Genomic DNA, 19,116 nt, shown 5'->3' with positions numbered 1-19,116 from the left:
TGCTGCTTTTTGAACCAGATACAGGTGAGATAGAGCTGACAGACTGATTCCTACATAGAGAAAATTGGAGTCGTCAACTTGAAGGAAAAAAAGCATGAACTACACTCTCCAAATAATTAGCTGCTGAGAGATCTAAAAGCATTAATATAGTGTAATTTCTTGAATCTAAAGACAAGAACAAATCATTAGTTACCCTTAGGAGAGCAGAGTCTGTGCTATGGAGCGTCCTGAAACTTGACTGTAATTTGTCCTGTATGCTGAATGTATCCAAGAAAGAGATGAGTTGAAAGAAAACCACTTTTTCAAGAACTTTGAATAAAAACTAGAGCATTGAGAATTGTCGGTAATTGTCAGGAACAGACAGAGGGTGAATGACAGCATGTTGACATGACAGCAACAGGCAGGGATATAGCCACAGACCAAAGAGCTATTAATTATTGATAAAATGCTACACCCAACAGTGTCCAGCACCAGTAGGCATGAGCAAATAATATCCAAGGGACATGTACAGTATTTGGGGGGTTCATATGTGAGAAGATGGGTCAATGAGGAGAGAGAAATGGTAAATGGACTGCACTTATAATGTGCCTTTCTAGTCTTCCAACCACTCAAAGTGCTTTTATAAAAGTCATATTTACACATTTATACACTGATGGCAGGTGTCAACTGAACAGCCACAGGGAGAAATGTGGGGTTAAGTATCTTGCCAAGGACACTTTGACATGTGGACTGGGGGAGCTGGTAACCACCCAATCTACCTCCTGTGCCCCAAAATCTGTTCAAAGTTTGTGAGGACTGAGGAGCATGAGATTCATTTTGATGGATCATAGGTGGGTGGTGAGATCTGAGATTGTTGATTTCTGATCATTGTAACTGCAGAGTTGCATAAACAAATGGATCTACCTCAGAGAAGGTATCCATCAGAATTTTAGAGGCCTTTTTGCCCTTTCTCAGCACAGTGTCAATCAGCTCTCGTGCTTTGTCTGCCCTGGGCATTACTTGGATCGAATCCATTTCCCCTTTGTTGATGACCCCGTGTTGTAGAAGTGCATCCAGCAGGTCTTTAAGAACAGAACTGGACACTCGGTTAATAAACTCTGTCCGAACTGAGAACAGCCTCTTTTCTTCATCCCTTGGAAGGGTCTCAATACCTTGTAGATTTTCCCTTCTTGGGCCAGAACCTGAAAGATAAGGTGAGAGAGAGGAATCTTGCCTATTATCACCTCTGCAAACCTGGTAAGTCACATTGATTAGTGACCACAAGTCTTAAAGGACAGGGTCACAACTTTTCAAGTATGTCTTAAACCAGCAGTCAGGTGTCAATATGAACAGTAAAAGAGGTTTTCCTCATTGTAATCATTCCTCCTGTTCATTCCAAAAGCCTCTTCAAATGTACTTGTCGTTAATGCCGTTCAGTGTAAAAGCTCTTGAAAGGCACATTTAGATTTTTCTTGTCAATAGAAAAAAAAAATCCTTTCTATAGTCCTGTGTAAACACTCAGTTTTTGTACGTTATCTGAACAGAGTGTTGCTCACCTCCTCCAGCAGGGGCCATCAGAAAGGCTGCAGACTGGGTTGACACAGCAGTTGAGATTGAGGCTGACAATGAATCAGAACCAGAAACAAAGGTATAGTTTGATATGATAAACGTCATGCATCCATTCATAGATTTATGTGGAATGAATATGGTAGTATATTAAACACAACAAATCTCTTGTAGAAGCAAACCAATAATGAATTGATAACAACTAGTACTGTGCATATCCAAAGTCTGATATATTTGATCTCTCTATGCTGTAAGCCCAGTCGCCAGAATAAAATGTTGGCATTGTACATTTTATGCAAATCTCAGATACACAGAATCTATGTTTCAACATGTTTAATACATAGCATATCAACATTTTAACAACATTCAAAGTTGTTGAAACTAGCTCCACCTCCAGCAACAGTAATATGCAGAAATTCTATTTTTTTGCTTGAGCTGCGATGACTGTGCATAGTGGACTGTGTCTGCAGGTTTTTGTTCCAACCAATCAATAGCACACAATTCGCCCAATCAACTGTCTGAAGACTGAGATCAGTTGATTAAATGAGTCAAGCCTGGTGTGCTCCCGCTTGGTTGGAATGAAATATATAATAATGAGTATTTTTCACATTGCTGTATAGGTACCTTTACTTAAGTATCTAAATCATTATTTCATCACTGTCTGCTTCAAGTACGTTTCCAGCTCAGTGATGTGATCATTGCGTTTATGGCTGCTACTTGAGTTTTAACAGAGCATGCACTGCAATAAAAACATGAATTGTGAATTAATGCAGACCAACAGAAGAATGATCTGTATAAAAGCAATCTTGAATTTTCCAATGTGTGAATGAAAAATGTATAAATAACAAAGCTATACCTTCTTTACCAGGTAGTTCAACATCATACTCCCAGACTTGTTTCTTCTCTTGGTCTTGGACTGTCACAGTCACGTCATCTGTGCTCGGAGTCAGTCGAATCTCAAACGTTTTGTGGTAATTTGGTCCATACTTTAAGTTAAATCGCGCACACTGCAAACAACAGAGTCTCAATTATTTTTTATTTTTCTTATTATTTAATGTAAATGTGCATTCAAGACCATAGAAAGTTAAAACTGGATTTAATCGTCTTTTTTAATATTAAAGGGGACGTATTATGCTTTTTTTTAATTTTTTTTTATTTGCATGCAGTTATGATTGTCAAAGTTTGTGCAATTTTTAGGTATTTAGTGGTCAATTAAAAAAAACAACATTTGACCAAAATGGCTATGCAATTTGATACAAATTATAAGAAAAAACAGAAGTACTAAATTGGATTAGTTAGTACATGCTGATTCTTCATATATATATTTAATAAATTAGACTTGACCATTTTTTTGATGGTTAATTATCATGATATTTAGGCTTATACATAGTTATCAATTTTTCCAAAATTATTAATAAACAGTTGAAACACAAAACTACACACTGAAAACTGAGCATTTTCCATTAGATAAAGTCTAATTTATAAAAACATATAATGAATATAATACATCTTCACTCACCAACTAAACCAACCTAACATGTTATTTTCTTCTTATTTGTACTAAATAGCACCACCGCAAGACCATCCATCATGACCGTTCAATATCTGCAAATTATTCTGAAAATGTTCAGGAGCTTAAAAAATATTAAGAGACCTCGAAAATAAGCCGTAAAGTAAGCTGATGTCAGTTTGTCGTACACGTTACATAGCCTTGGTTGCTACCGTTGTTGCTAAGGTTTTTCCATGTGCTCAGATATTTGCTCGACACAACATCAGAACAGAGTGGGCTCATCGGGAGGAGGGCCTTAAAATGACGGGAGCTAAACCAGCCTGTTTCAGACAGAGGCTGAGCTGAGGAGCTGCATAAAGGACCAGTAGGCCTATAAGATAAATAAGGAGTTTTTAACTGGAAGTCATGAAAGATGTTCCAGTGGTCCCCCAGAATATAAACAAACCTGTAAATGTGCATATGTCCCCTTTAACAATTAATCTAATTACTGTGTCTAATATGAAAGGTGTCACTAATACAGCATCAACTGTTTCTGCAGTTCTGCTCTGCTCTATGGAGCATTTTAGCATATTTCAGCTCTTTGTTATTGTTTTATAAGCATGACACAGTAGCTTATTTATACATCCAGTTGATACCATATTACTTGTTTTTCATAGTAGTATAACACTCTGGGTATCACTTTCATTATGTTGTGTTAGCCTGTTACAGCAGTAACAGAGACATGTTTTATATTTGAATTGAACGTACTCACCGGAGGCTGCACTTTATATACCTCAGAACATTCCAGACTGTAGGTTTGGCCTTCAATGAGGTCACAGGAGGAAGGGACATCAATATACTCAGCTTTTTCTTGTTGTTCCTTCACCTTCATTAGAACATTTTCATTAGACAATGACTTTGGTACAACAAGACAGGACAACCCCAAGACATAAAACTCTTTTGTTTCCCATAGTTGAATTATGGAGATGTAAAGGTAAATTATGACAAGAGTAAAAAACAAAAGTGTGATAACTTGTATAAGCAGTGTATATACAAACAGGTGACAGTTAAAGGAAAAAAGAACTGCAGTACATACTGTGACATACAGTCACCGACCACTTTATTAGCGACACCTGTGCAATCTAATTCAATCCAATACAACAGCTCTTCAATAAATTCTACTTTTTTCAAGTTTATACATTTTCATTTTTTGTTGATAATTCTACTTTATGTTTATTATTGAGGTCGTACTAAGTGGTGGTAGACTGGGGTGAATTATATTGAATGGTGTTCCTAAGGGGATTAATGGAGATGTTTAATATCAACAACTAAACCATTGATGGGTAACAAATGAAAAACAGATATTAAATGTGTGAGATCCAAAATGAGACATCACAACAGCCGTTTTAACAACTTTTATGATAAACCAGTTTATTATTTTATCTTTTTATATAACTTTTGCAATAGATAGAAAGGTTTTGTAAGATAAAATGAGATATATGTCTTTGTACTGCTTTACATTTTTTAAAAAAATTATTTTTCCTTTTTCATTGGCTTTACCTGTGGTCAAGCCACTTTATATGTATATGTTGAACCTTCTTGTTGCCTAAGTTAGGATAGGTAATATTGGTTTGAAATAGACATCATTTTTCTGTTAAAATGGAACAATAATTTTCTGTTATATTGGGAGACTGAGCAACATTTTTCTGTCATGGTGGCAGAAATTCGCTGTTGTACAAGTAAAATAAAGTAAAGATTGAGTTTGCAGCATTAGACCATGTGAGTGATAAGAGAAATCACAGAAAAACAACTTAAAATCGGAGGTTTTACAGTAAAATTCTTTCTCAAAATGCATCTGAAGAGAACGATTCATACAATAGCATAACAAACTTTGATAAGTATAAAGAGGAGGAAAGTGTGTCGTTGACTGATAATTACATTTATTTTGGCTAATTATGGAAGCTGTGACTTTAAAATGATTATGAACTGATAGTAAGTTATTATAGAAAGAGCTTTTACCTCCTGCACTAGCACATTTTCTGGCAGTAGAAACACGTTGAGTTTTGGACGTTGCCCCTTATACGTTGGTCGATGAAACAGCAGAACTTGACCACATATTGGTTTTGGATCTGGGCTGAAAAACCTTTTGATATCCCATACCAAACCCCAGGCTGAGAGGTGAGGGACATCCACAACCACGTGAGTGTCTGTAATCTCCAGCGGCTCAAGGAGGCTCATTCCATTGTCAGTGATGTGAACAACAGACATGAGGTCAGAGAGCGATGCTGTAAACACAGAACCATCAACTATTAATATAATCTCCCTTTTAACCCACTGAACCTCTAAATTTAACATTGCACAATAGCACCAAAAAAACCCACACCTTACATATCCTGTTTCCTGTCCTTCCAAGGCAATGTCTATTTCCAATCATCCATTTTTATATTTGTTCAGTAATTTTTTTCCTCACTTGCTTTTTATTGTGTTTTTTTTTATTAAACTTACTACATGTTCTACGTGTTTTCAGTTGTTCACTTCATCTGCTCCATAAATTGACTCATTTGACTGCAATACAATGTGTCCTAATTTTTTTGAACATGCAACCTGAATTTCAACTTTTAGATAGTTTCAGGTAATAACTTATCTGTCGTATCAAGATGGATTTTGTATAGGGCCAAAAATCATTTGGTTACATTGTGACTTTGGTCCTCTGAGTGAAGTGACTATCTCTCCACGTAAACATTTTCTATATGTACGGGGAACTGTCCCCTTTGGGACAATTGACATGGATATTGCTTTAAGCCTTTTCATAGGAGCATAGAAGGCTTGCAGCTGTGCTTGTAGGGTGTCACATGCCTCAAAGGATGGTTCACAGGCTGTGGGCACGCATACAATTTCTGTCGCTGAAAGCTCTGCATGTGCCTGGGCAATAAACATTAGTAGTTGGGGGTCAGCTCTATGTTCCCACATTTCTAACTTTCTTTTCAAAATTAGGCCCTATGTTCCCACAGGGTTAGGGTTATATTTTATAAATGCATCCATAACATTCACCCTTCAAAATTTTCCCCACACTCGTCCGGGTCTACGGCACGTGAATCTTTATGGCCCAAGTGGGAAACAAACCCCAGTCTCCAGCATGATAGTCGGGCATCAGCAGATTGGTTAGAACTTCAACATTTACATGTTTTAAATTTGCAAAATTTTAAAATTCGGCTCCATAAGTCTGGCTCAAAGCCTGTGTGCCGTGCTGTATCAGATGGATTGGTCAACCCAATGACGAGAAAAGCTTGGTCTACCTGATCATGCGAGCACAAAAAGACGGCCCAATCGGGACAGCGCTGTGGCCGCCCAGTGCTTAATTTGTAAATTATTGCTCATGAGGGACTTTCACTCAGCCTTACAGAGGTACCAGGACACCCCACATGTCTGTGGCTGTGGACCTCAGTTTGAGAGCTGGTAAAGTTCTCTGGTGTCATTTTCATGAATGGAGCTTCTCTACAACCTGCCGGATGCCTGACCATATATGGTATTTTGTGGGCGTCAATTATGCTAATTTCCTTTTCTCAGGAATGCACGTTCATTTAGAACAGGTGGGATTCATCATGTTTACGCAGCTCATCTACGTTTCCTGGTGAATCTGATGTAGCACACTCATACAGGTCCACTTCATGAAAAAAGTAAGAGAAATTTAGGATAAATGTACGAAAATATTCTTGCATCTGGCCCAATGTCTCAAAATTATAGAGGATGTTCGGTTACATTTGAACCATTATCCTCCTAGTGGGGACAATTGTGGGGACAATTTTTACATTTTTAGAGCCTTTAATTTAATTAACAGTGATTTTGTTAGTTCTCTGTAAGTAATAATACGTAGTTGTGTTTACAATTATTATTGAAGTATGAAGATTAGTATCAGTTTCATATGAACTTCCCCAGGAAACAGTATAAGGTGTATAATGAAACTTGGTTTTGAAGATCTTTTACTTTATACAGTATTTATACTCACTGACATTTAAGCTTTGATATAATTTATGTGACTTCCAGTAAGCTTAAACAAAAAGCAAGAAAGGACATGATTGCTTACCAGGTTGTTTTTCACAGTGTCGGAGGTGCAGCTTAGAGACAGCTTCTTCTGAACACTTGATGTCAAATAGTGGACCTGCAGGTCTCTTTCCAGCTGACTGAATAAGGTTTTCATCCCACTGGACAGTCTTGTATAACAACTCACCCTCCCGATCCATAGTAAATATCAGCTTCGTCAGCATACACTGGAAAAAACCTGGACCAGGACACGAGAACCTGAATAAAACAGAATGACAGTGGTGGAAGAAGTATCGGTTATAAGAACAAGTCTAAATTCAGCAGGCGAACCAGTTCATTCTTTATGTGGATAAATACTGAATGCCATCTCACAAGACTTTGAAATCTTCTCCATGTGCTCTGCACATGCCGCCCTCAGAAGCATTAATCTCATTACGTCAATCTTGATTGGCTAGTAAACTTGTTTGTCTCCTTCAGGTAGGCTAGTGCCACCTGCCTCAAATGGCTCACGTGGACGACACAGCCTCATTCAAACACCTCTTCTCATAATGCATATCTGGCATTGAAGCTAGGTGGATAACTGTCCACAGCAGGATCTTATTTAGCTTCTGTCACCGGCTGCCAGCTAACTTTAGATTTTGCTTCTAAAGTTATCCCTAGTGTACAGCACCTATCCATGTTTTTGTGATGAACATGAAACAGAGTATGATATCATGATGAAGGTGATCAGTGCCTCATCACATGATCTGTCCACTTAATAAAAATAAATCCTTACTGTATTTACAATGATAACCATTAAAGCAGAGGAAACCATATTTTACTGTTTCATGGTCTGATTACCTGTATGAAATGTGTCCAGGTTCATGTAGCAGTTCAGGTGTAAAGCAGGATGGGCCCTAGATTTTAGAGAGGCACAAAATGAGTTTTCGAAATTTAAAAACTTGTAGTTTTTAAGTGATTAAAAATATGCATCATACATATTTAATTAAGTACATTATTTTAGATCAGGGTAAACATTGGAATGTATTAATGATAGCAGAGCTGCAATTAACAATTGCTTTCATTATCTGTTGATTTTCTTGATTAGTGGAATCGTTGCTTGGTCCAAAAATGGTAAAACATTTCGATTAATCTTTCCTGGAACCCAAGATGACTTCTTCATGTCTCATTCTGTCCACAGCTCAAAATATTTATTAACAGTCACATAGTTAAATAAAACAATAATATTATAAAGAGCAACAAAAAACTGTGTTTGGGTTATTCTTTTGTCAGAGCAGCAACAAAAATACTACTACTACTATTATAGCAGGAAGAAATCCTACCCGGCAACACTGACTAATGCTAGGGGTTTTAAAGTGTGGGTGTGAGTCTGCTTCTCCAGAACACTGTAACAACACAGCATTTTTTATTCTTCAGTTTATTTGGTTTCTTTCAACATAAACATATTTCTATCTTCCATTTCATTTAACATGTTTTAAACCCTAATTATATTTCCCTTTATATTGCCTGGTGTTCCATTTAACTGTGATCGTAATGCTGTTTAATGTATTATCTAAAGCACTTTGAATTTAGCTTTCTGGAGCAAAATGATTTCCCTCCTCAACATCTGCTTTCTTCCTCAAGGCGAACAACTGATCGACCAGCTGTGATAAGACTTTAATCTGCTTTAAAGCTGCGTCCATCATCTATAGTGTGTCTCACCGGTGAGAGTGCCGGGGGGAACCACTCAGACATCATCATCACTTTTTTGCCTGCAGACAGATCAGGCTCTGTGTTGGAATCAAATGTGAGATGAGAGTCATCCGGTGGGAAAAAGAAAACACGAAAAAAGTTAAAAATGCTCAATTCAAATCAATATGGTATCAATGGTATCAATACCACACAGAAGAATACTTACAAGTAAAAAGTGTTAATTTAACATCCCTCTAAAAGTATTGAAGTATTACCAGCAAAATGTACTTAAAGTACTAAAGTAAGTAATTTTTCAGATATCCGGCTGTGGCTGAAATAACACTTAACACTGGTGAAATATATTCAGGAAAACGTAGGCAGACAGTTTACCCTCATAAAACATGCAGCACATGTGTGTGTTCTTATGCTGTGCGCTGGCAAAACACAACACAGCCGATCAATTATCACAACGCAACAGGATTAAAAACCACAAGCATGTTCTTCTGAGTCTGACCTTGTGGATTGCCTATGTGGTATGGGACCGTAACACGCAGCACGCTGGATGCAAACTAAGCTTAAGCCTATTCATTATAATGTTGATGGACATAAATTGTGTTCTTTTGCCTTAATAATGATAAAAATAGTACACAAAAAAGGTCAGAGCGGGAACCCATATATGCATAATAAATGCATACATTTAACAGTCAGTGGATCAGCAGCATTTTACTGTTGGAGCTGGTTTGAAATATTTTATAAGGGTCACAAGATGAATATGAGATGATAGTTTGGGTAAAAAAAAAAAGAAAAAAAGAAATAAAGTTGTTGTTTTATAAGCCAAAACATTTTTGTAATCACTTTAATATTTAACAGTGCGATACAATTTATAAGCTCATCATTATTTTATTGTATGTAAAAAGTTTACCTGAAAAGTAACTACAGCTGTAAATGTAGTGGAGTAGAAAGTACAATATTTCCCTCTAAATGTAACAGAGTGGAATTATAAAGTTTCATAAAATGAAAATATTTAAGAAAAGTACAAGCACCTTAAAATATGGACATTTTTGAATAATTATGGCTACAACAGAGATCAATGATAGTGGAGTAAAAGTAAAGAGTGAATTAAAACTGAAATACTCAAACATACCTCAAATTTGAAATTAAGTACTTAAGTAAATGTACTTAGTTACTTTCTGTCAAGTGGCTATCAGCCCATTTAGATACACTTACCAGATGTAGATTGCTGTTGCATTATTGGTTGAGCCAAAGGCGGTGAAATACTATAACTGAAAAATAAAATATGTTTAATAGAAGAAGTTTTGCTCTGAATCAAGACTGCAACATTTAATAGTATTTATACTGATCTATGTTACCAGTGAAGAAAGAAGTACTAAGATTATTCTCTAAAGTAAAAGTACCAATACAACAATGTAGAAATACCAAAATTCCATTGCGAAATGAAAAATCCTACTAAAGTAAAATTAATTTAAATTTAAAATGAAAATACTCATGTAAAGTACAAGTACTTCAAATCTGAACATAAGTGCAGTACTTCAGTAAATGTCATGTACTTTCCACCAAAGCGGGGAGTTCCGGTCCTCTGAGCGGAGGCCAACGCTGAAGTAACTTCAAACTGCATTCTATCAAAAGGCCACCAGGGGGCGACTTGGTGTCAAAAGGACTTCCGTCTCTATACAAGTCAATGGAGAATTCACCAACTTCTCACTTGATTTCTAACCTCAGTAAACGTTTTCTAAATGTGTTTATGGTCTCAATCGCTAGTTTAAAGCCTTCTTCAATGCAGTATGATGTTCATTTGGGACATTTTGGCCTCCATGATTTTATATTTGACGATAAAGCAGGGTATGCATTAGGGCGTGGCTACGTCGTGATTGACAGGTTGATTGATTCACAGGTTCAGGAGGGCGCCTCATGCTCCTCCTGATGCCCATATAAGTAGAATCCGTGTTTTTATTTTTCCCAGCATACACCGGAAATGTTCTAGATGGCGCTGCTCAGATCCGATACTATTGGCTTCCGAGCAGCAGTCCACAAACCAATGGGTGACGTCACGGATGTTACGTCCATTTCTTATATACAGTCTTTTTTATATTGCACAATTTATAATGAAAGCTCATTCACAATTAAAGAACAGAAGATTATATTTTGTCATTTCATGGTATAATTACCTGTCTGAAGCTCCTGCAGCAGATGGTATCATCTTGCTTCGTTTTCTCTTTGTAACATGAGAGTTGACCTGAATATTTGAAAGGTAAAGAAAAGTTTTTCAGACACAATAACTTGTAAATGTGTGCTATGAAGTGATCAAAAACATTCAAAGGTCATACAGTATTAAACTCCTGAACATAATGGATGGAAGTGTAATGATGGTGTGGGAGAAATATAATGTGTGTCAGGCTGCATTCAGACCAACAACAGCACTGCAGCATCAAGCACAGGCTCAACTGTTCATTACTATGACAACAATGTGTTTGTGTGTTTTGTAGAGAACAGGAAAAGAAAAGAAAGGTGGTAAAAAAGTTTCTGACGCTCATAACTGTTTCTCTAAAATGTTGATCAGAAAGCTGCAGTTTAGAAACGCTGCTGCTAGAGTCCTCACTGAGACCAGCAGACTGACTCACATCAGTCCAGTTCTCAGATCTTTGCTCTGACTTCCTGTATGTCAAAGATGTTCAACCTGCATTAAAGCTGTGTCCATCACTTCAAATGTGTCTCACCATAAATGTATCAGGGTGAACTGTTCTGCACTCACCTCTGTTTGGTCCGCAGACTGATAAAAAGGTGTGTATGGACCCACTGATGGAGAGAAGAAGACACAAAATAGATCTCCAGAATAGAAAATATCAAATAAATTGATGAAATATAATGAAATAAATCATATGACCGTGTAAAATATGTAAATTAACCTTTAAATGTGAATAAATATAATAATTCATTAAAATTTCATTGGCATCAATATTCTTTCTTCATTTCTTTTTTCATTGTAACTGTTTCATAAGTTCAGTTTTATTACATTTATTACAAATAATACAGCAGGGACAAATCTACAATCACACACCATGTTGTCATTAAATCTTAAAGCATGAGGTCAGAGATACTAAACAATAATAAAATGTCACAATGTCACATTCAGTCTCATTAAATGATCATTCATATTAATGTGCAGCTCAGTGTAACATTATCTCAAGTCTACATGTGCTGCATGTCTACTCACTGGGAGGCAGTTCAGAGGGAGAATAAACTGTGCTGGTCTGTATGATCCTCTGGAACAGGGTCCTCATTATCTCCTCCAGCTCATTGTATATCTTACTGAGTCTTTCTATTAGTAGGTGATTGTTCTCATCCTGCCAAAAAAGGGTAAAGATACAAGAGGAAAAGGTAAGAGGGGGAGTAGGACAAATAGTACACAATAAATATTTGCTGCTATAAAACTACAAAAAGTTTTATGTAGAACTCAACGTGTCCTGTGTTTTATCATGTTGTTGTTTTTTAATTTGTGTTAAACTGATTCAGGACCTTCAGTGTGATAAACTTCAAGTTATTAAACAGTCAAGATCATGTGCTCTAGTTTTCATATAAACTATACATTTTTTTAAATCTTTAATATCACATCAGTCCAGTTCTCAGATCTTTGCTCTGACTTCCTGTATGTCAAAGGTGTTCAACCTGCATTAAAGCTGTGTCCATCACTTCAAATGTGTCTCACCATAAATGTATCAGGGTGAACTGTTCTGCACTCACCTCTGTTTGGTCCGCAGACTGATCCAGTGTTGGACGAGATTCACCTGATGGAGAGAAGAAGACACAAAATAGATCTCCAGAATAGAAAATATCAAATAAATTGATGAAATATAATATAATATTACAGCAGGGACAAATCTACAATCACACACCATGTTGTCATTAAATCTTAAAGCATGAGGTCAGAGATACTAAACAATAATAAAATGTCACAATGTCACATTCAGTCTCATTAAATGATCATTCATATTAATGTGCAGCTCAGTGCAACATTATCTCAAGTCTACATGTGCTGCATGTCTACTCACTGGGAGACAGTTCAGAGGGAGAATGATCTGTGCTGGTCTGTATGAACCTCTGGAGCTGGGTCCTCTTAATCTCCTCCAGCTCATTGAGGATCTTACTGAGTCTTTCTATTAGTAGGTGATAGTTCTCATCCTGCCAAGGGTAAAGAAATAAGAGGAAAAGGTAAGAGTGACAGTAGGACAATAGTCTGACTTCAGACCTTTTTTTTTTGTCAGTGGTGCAATCGCTTTCCTCTGCCTCAAAATAGCAACGTGCCACCAACGCGCCTGGCCACATATGATTTTGAGACCAACACGTCTATGGGCGCACACAACGGTGAAAGTGCATTTGCTATTCAGACAAAGTCGGGGCATATGTGTCTCACCCATAAATGTATCAGGGTGAACTGTTCTGCACTCACCTCTGTTTGGTCCACTGATTGATCAAGGTTTATGATTGAATGCAGCAAAGGATAAAGAGAAGAAGACACAAAATGAATCTCCAGTATAAAAAAATATCAAATAATGAAATATATCTTATGAATAACAGTAAAATATGTAAATTAACCTTTAAATGTGAATAAATATAATAATTCATTAAAACCTCATCATCATCAATATTCTTTACTTGTTTCTTTTTCATTGTAACTGTTTCATAAGTTCAGTTTTATTACATTTATTACAAATAATACAGCAGGGACAAATCTACAATCACACACCATGTTGTCATTAAATCTTAAAGCATGAGGTCAGAGATACTAAACAATAATAAAATGTCACAATGTCACATTCAGTCACATTAAATGATCATTCATATTAATGTGCAGCTCAGTGCAACATTATCTCAAGTCTACATGTGCTGCATGTCTACTCACTGGGAGGCAGTTCAGAGGGAGACTGAACTGTTCTGGTATGTCTGAGCCTCTGGAGCTGGGACAGGGTACTCCTAATCTGAGACACCTCCATTTGGATGTTAAAGATCTTTATTAGCAGGTGAGGGTTCTTAACCTGCCAAAAAAAGAGTAAAGCTATAAGGGAAAAGGTACAAATAGTACACAATAAATATTTGCTGCCATAAAACTGCAAAAAGTTTTTTTGTAGAACTCAACAGGTCCTGTGTGTTTCATGTTGTTGTTTTTTAATTTGTGATAAACTGATTCAGGACCTTCAGTGTGATGAACTTCAAGTTATTAAACAGTCAAGATCATGTGCTCTAGGTTTCCATCCACATCCCATAATAGTATATAAACTATATAATTTAATATTTAATATCACATCAGTCCAGTTCTCAGATCTTTGCTCTGACTTCCTGTATGTCAACGATGTTCAACCTGCATTAAAGCTGTGTACATCACTTCAAATGTGTCTCACCATAAATGTATCAGGGTGAACTGTTCTGCACTCACCTCTGTTTGGTCCATAGATTGATCAAGGTTTATGATTGAATGCAGCAAAGGATAAAGAGAAGAAGACACAAAATGAATCTCTAGTAAATGTGAATAAATATAATAATTCATTAAAACCTCATCAGCATCCATATTCTTGACTCATTTCTTTGTTCATTGTAACTCTTTCATAAGTTCAGTTTTATTAGATTTATTACAAATAATACAGCAGGGACAAATCTACAATCACACACCATGTTGTCATTAAATCTTAAAGCATGAGGTCAGAGATACTAAACAATAATAAAATGTCACAATGTCACATTCAGTCTCATTAAATGATCATTCATATTAATGTGCAGCTCAGTGCAACATTATCTCAAGTCTACATGTGCTGCATGTCTACTCACTGGGACGCAGTTCAGAGGGAGACTGAAGTGTGCTGGTATGTCTGAGCATCTGGAACAGGGTCAAACTTATCTCTTTCAGCTCATTGTAGATCTTACTGAGTCTTTCTATTAGTAGGCGATAGTTCTCATCCTGCCAAAAAAGGGTAAAGATATAAGGGAAAAGGTAAGAGGGGCAGTAGGACAAATAGTACACAATAAATATTTGCTGCTATAAAACTACAAAAGGTTTTATGTAGAACTCAACGTGTCCTGTGTTTTATCATGTTGTCTTTTTAATTTTTGTTAAACTGATTCAGGACCTTCAGTGTGATGAACTTCAAGTTATTAAACAGTCAAGATCATGTGCTCTAGGTTTCCACTAAGGTGGACAATAAAGTCAATTCATTCATTCATTACAGCCACATCCCACAATAGCATATAAAATGTATTCCGATACAGTTACTAGTTACCTGTTAAAAAATGAAATGTAACATATTCCAAGTACCACAATATTAAAGTTGATGTAAGTTGATTACTTTAGGATTACTGCAACAACCAATATGCAATAATAAAGACACAGGGTATATATGGCCACTTTCTATGCAAATAAAACCATGTAATTGAGAAAGACCAGTGCAAATTGCCACAAGCAGTTAGGGTGGAGATATTAGTGTGTTCAGAGACTTGATGTTAACTGCTCTCTCTCTATCTTTTGAATGATATCAAATTAATATTTAATGATATAACGGAAATCTTCAGTCAGGCTTTGGCCTACTTTCAGCTACTAAAAAATAAAAAATGTTCTGACAGCTCTGATGGGACCCAGGGTTCATTTATAACTTCTGCTTTATTATAAACAATCCAGCTGATCTGTGTAGATGTGCAACAGAACACAGAACATTAATCACTGTGATCCGATGTTAATGAAGTTATCACTGCTGTACCGCGTGTGTAAATGCGCACAACCTTTGTTTCAGTTTGGAGACACACTTATCGTTTCTAGCTGTGACATACAGCCAGCAGTGTTGCTTTTAGATACAGGTCCATAAAACTGAGCCGATTGTGGGTGTAATTACTGCGCAATTCACGGTGCTGTAACATTCTCAGGGAAACACCACTGGCCCGCAGAGTCCGAGTTTTCTTTGGCTCGTGTTCGACGACCACTGACACACTGTCAGCTCTGAAGACGTATCATACCAGTGGAGAGCTGCTCTTTCTCCCTGCCAACTTTTAAGTTCAATGTGTGTGTGTGTGTGTGTGTGTGAAGTGTGTGTACGTGCGCCCGCTCTGCACATCTGCACATGTCATGCGCTGCACATGGATCAGTGAGTTAATTTCCATCTCGTTTCTGCTGTTTGGTTTGGTACTTTAAAAGTGCATAATAGTAAATCCTTCTTTATTGTAAAATGTGTTTCAAAATTTAAATCCTGCTAAATAATCCCCATTTTAAATAAATGTACCTGTAATCAGATTACATCTTTTTTTCTGTTACTGTAGTGGAATACAGTTACCTTTTTTGTATCCTAATTACGTAACACCGTTATATGTATTCCGTTATTCCCCAAGCCTGCATATGAGCTATAAAACTATTAATGTTTGAGACTGACCTATGACTTCACAGCATTTCTTCCTCCTTTTCTGAGTAATGTGGTGAAATAAAAGAGAGAAACTTACTCTACTGTTGGCTGACTTAGAAACATCTGCTTTAACTTCTGTGGTACGGTCCATCTGAGGGTCTTTTAGGACAGCAGGAATTTTTCGCCAGGAGACGACAGGAGCACTGTGAGGAAAGAGAGAATGGGGACAAAATGGAGAAAGAGATTAAAAATAACATATTTTTCAACTCTTCTCTCAGTGACATTAAAGTATTTAAGTATTACATATGTCCAACATGAGAGGAAGAAGAAGCAAACTTTAACCCAACCAACTTCAAATTTTCTGAGTGTCATCTTAAGACCTTGGAGATGAAAAGTTATCAAAATATTTTGTCCCTGTTTTACCTGGTGGGCACGGCGATGCAGCAAATTTCGATAATTCGCCAAAAAACAGGAAGTCCCTACAACTCTATCATACATTGTTCAATCAGCCACACATTTCTCATGCACGATAAGACTCCCGCCCTGAACACATCTGCACTTCAATTTTTTGCTCTTAGTGGGTGTTCTCTAGTGCCACATAGTGGACACAGAAGGGGGTTCTTTAACCCCTTCATGTAATGTTCAATAAGAGCCCAGGTCTGAAGACATCTACTTGCCCGCTGTGCAAGCCTTTCAACTGCCCCACAGCCTGACGGGGTGCAAGGGCCCGTTCATCACTGCTGCAGCTTTAATTCTTACTTTGTTTTAAGTATTTTGTGATATAAATACCAGCATTTAATACTCTTGTGTAATTCCAGGCAGGTTTACAGCATACGCAGTCAGTGTGCTCTTACTCTCTGTTTGAGGGTCCAGGTTCATCACTGAAGTCTCCAGTCATTGGCTGACAGCTGGACTCTAGAAACAATGGTCGCTCCTCCTCTTCACCCCCACGATCACTCATCTTCTGGATTTCAGTCTGTCTGGGACTTTAATTAGTAACACTATAATAAAAACACTGTGATATATCATATACAGAGAGCCTGGTGGTGAAATCATGCTATAGTAACACTTGTCCTGTCTCAGTCTTCATGTTTTCATCCCTCAGCGCTGCCATGTGGACTTTAAATGGAGTCTGAACTGAGTCTGATTTCAAGCTTTCACATTTAAAAATACATATCATTTCATCTCTATTATAGCTCTCCATTCTCATCAAAAATTGTGGTTTTTCAAACTAAAAACAAAGAGCTCATTGAAGGTTTTTTCAATCACACTCTATCACATTTTTCTGTAGAATACACCATAGTATTCTTTCATTCTTTGGTACAAGTCTTACTATATGTACACAATAATCACATTTCTGACACTATCAACAATAAAAAAGTGATGTAACTTCACAGACTGCGATAGAAAGATCTCCATGTGCTCAGTTTTTGTCTCAATGTCTCTAACTGACACATGAGTTGTTGTGTTGGTGGATTTGATTTTGTGTGTAAAATCAGCTGTTGTGTCCAGCAGTGTGTTGGTTTAGTCATCTATATGAAAAGGTTTGAAGATGTGGACTCAGTATTCAACCAATATCCTCCACTGTTAGAAATGATGGCATGATTACAGTGCTAATTATTTACTTAAGAAGCCTAATGGTGACAGAGCTATAATGAAATAACAGTGATAAATATGAAACTTCATCTTCATCTTTAACGATGTGTTTAATGAAAAGCTTGTTATATTATCAATTGTGTCAAATCTTCATCTAAAAAAGTAACTGAAGTTGTCAAATAAATGTAGTGGAGTAGAAAGAACAATATTCCCCTCTGAAATTAGCATCACATGGAAATACTACAATAAAGTACAAATACCTCAAAAGTGTACTTTCTTGAGTAAATGTACTTAGTTACTTATCACCACCGCAGTGACATTAATCTAAAATAATGTGGTGATACTGTCTCTTTAAGTGCTGAGATAATTAAAATAAAACATTAATTCTGCCAAAAGTTACATTATTACATTTCCTACAGCTGCCATCCACCAATCAGACACGAAGGATCCTCGAAAACGGCGCGAAATGTTGAAGGGAGGAGCTGCTGGAGTAAATATATCCTTCACTGGTTAAAACTGAAGTTTAGTTTCAGTTTCAGTTCCTCTCTCTCCCTCGTTGACTATTCTTTTTTATTTTTATTTTTTAGCTCTGTGAATATGATGAAAATCCCCAAACAACACAATAAATCTTGACATTATCTTTCCAGTCTAAACATTACAGATTACATCACGTCTTTTCTCTGCGTTTTGCTCAAGTTTATCAGCTGGCTTCGATGTAGAAATGAAGGAAGTTGAGAGAGTTTCTTTCCTGGTTTGGTGATTTTTGTTTTCACTCTCTGTCTCTTACTATCGCTGTTTTACCGAAGTTTATCCTAAACTTTTCATGTTGTATCTAAAAAATATACTTAAAGATCATTTCAGTCACGAACAGTAAAAGTCTTACCTGATAGTAGACACACAGCTGTGTTGTAGTGCTCCTTTACACCTCCGTCTGATCTCTACCGCCCTTCCTGGTTCTTACGTCATCATTTATCATTTCCTTCTTTCTTCACGTTTCAGTCTCTTCACTTTACACTCAGTCAACAACTCGGACAGAGTGAACTCTGCTGTGCTTACACACGCTGGATCATTTGGGTTTTTTTCTACCCAAACAGCTAAAATACGTTATTGTATGAGCATAGACTTAATATAAATATGCACAAATATTCACGTGTAATTTACAACGTCGCATTGCTATCACTGATGAAAAAACAACAACACAGTTATGATCTCATAGTTACAAGTAAAGATCTCGTAATTTAATTACAAGAATTAGGAGTTAGAGTTTAGGCTTGTCTGTATTGAGTTTGGTTATATTGCCAGAGGTTTGACGTCTTAGAGTCTTAGTCTATGTGTGAATCAATACAAAACTGTGCAATAAGATATTTCCTGGGTGTAGAA

The 19,116-nt window shown here is 36.8% G+C and overlaps 1 protein-coding gene and 1 long non-coding RNA gene across 2 annotated transcripts; both read right to left on the bottom strand.

Moving 5' to 3' along the window:
- Positions 1–864: 864 nt before the first annotated feature.
- Positions 865–7,243, bottom strand: LOC133987093 (uncharacterized). Its single transcript, XM_062426360.1, has 5 exons — positions 7,119–7,243; positions 5,054–5,319; positions 3,807–3,920; positions 2,402–2,552; positions 865–1,181 (listed from the first exon to the last, which is right to left on the bottom strand). The coding sequence occupies exons 2-5, from the start codon at positions 5,300–5,302 to the stop codon at positions 865–867; spliced, it is 831 nt and encodes a 276-aa protein (XP_062282344.1). The 5' UTR covers positions 5,303–5,319; positions 7,119–7,243.
- A 48-nt stretch (positions 7,244–7,291) lies between these two features.
- LOC133997264 (uncharacterized) lies at positions 7,292–8,842 on the bottom strand. The gene is made up of 3 exons (XR_009927273.1): positions 8,777–8,842; positions 7,916–7,971; positions 7,292–7,333 (listed from the first exon to the last, which is right to left on the bottom strand). It is a non-coding gene; the product is annotated as an uncharacterized LOC133997264 (long non-coding RNA).
- Positions 8,843–19,116: the final 10,274 nt, after the last annotated feature.

This window comes from Scomber scombrus, chromosome 2 (assembly GCF_963691925.1).
Source record: "Scomber scombrus chromosome 2, fScoSco1.1, whole genome shotgun sequence".
Classification (NCBI taxonomy): domain Eukaryota; kingdom Metazoa; phylum Chordata; class Actinopteri; order Scombriformes; family Scombridae; genus Scomber; species Scomber scombrus.
Note: the sequence above shows the minus strand (reverse complement) of the source record. Positions and strands in the feature narration are given on the sequence as shown.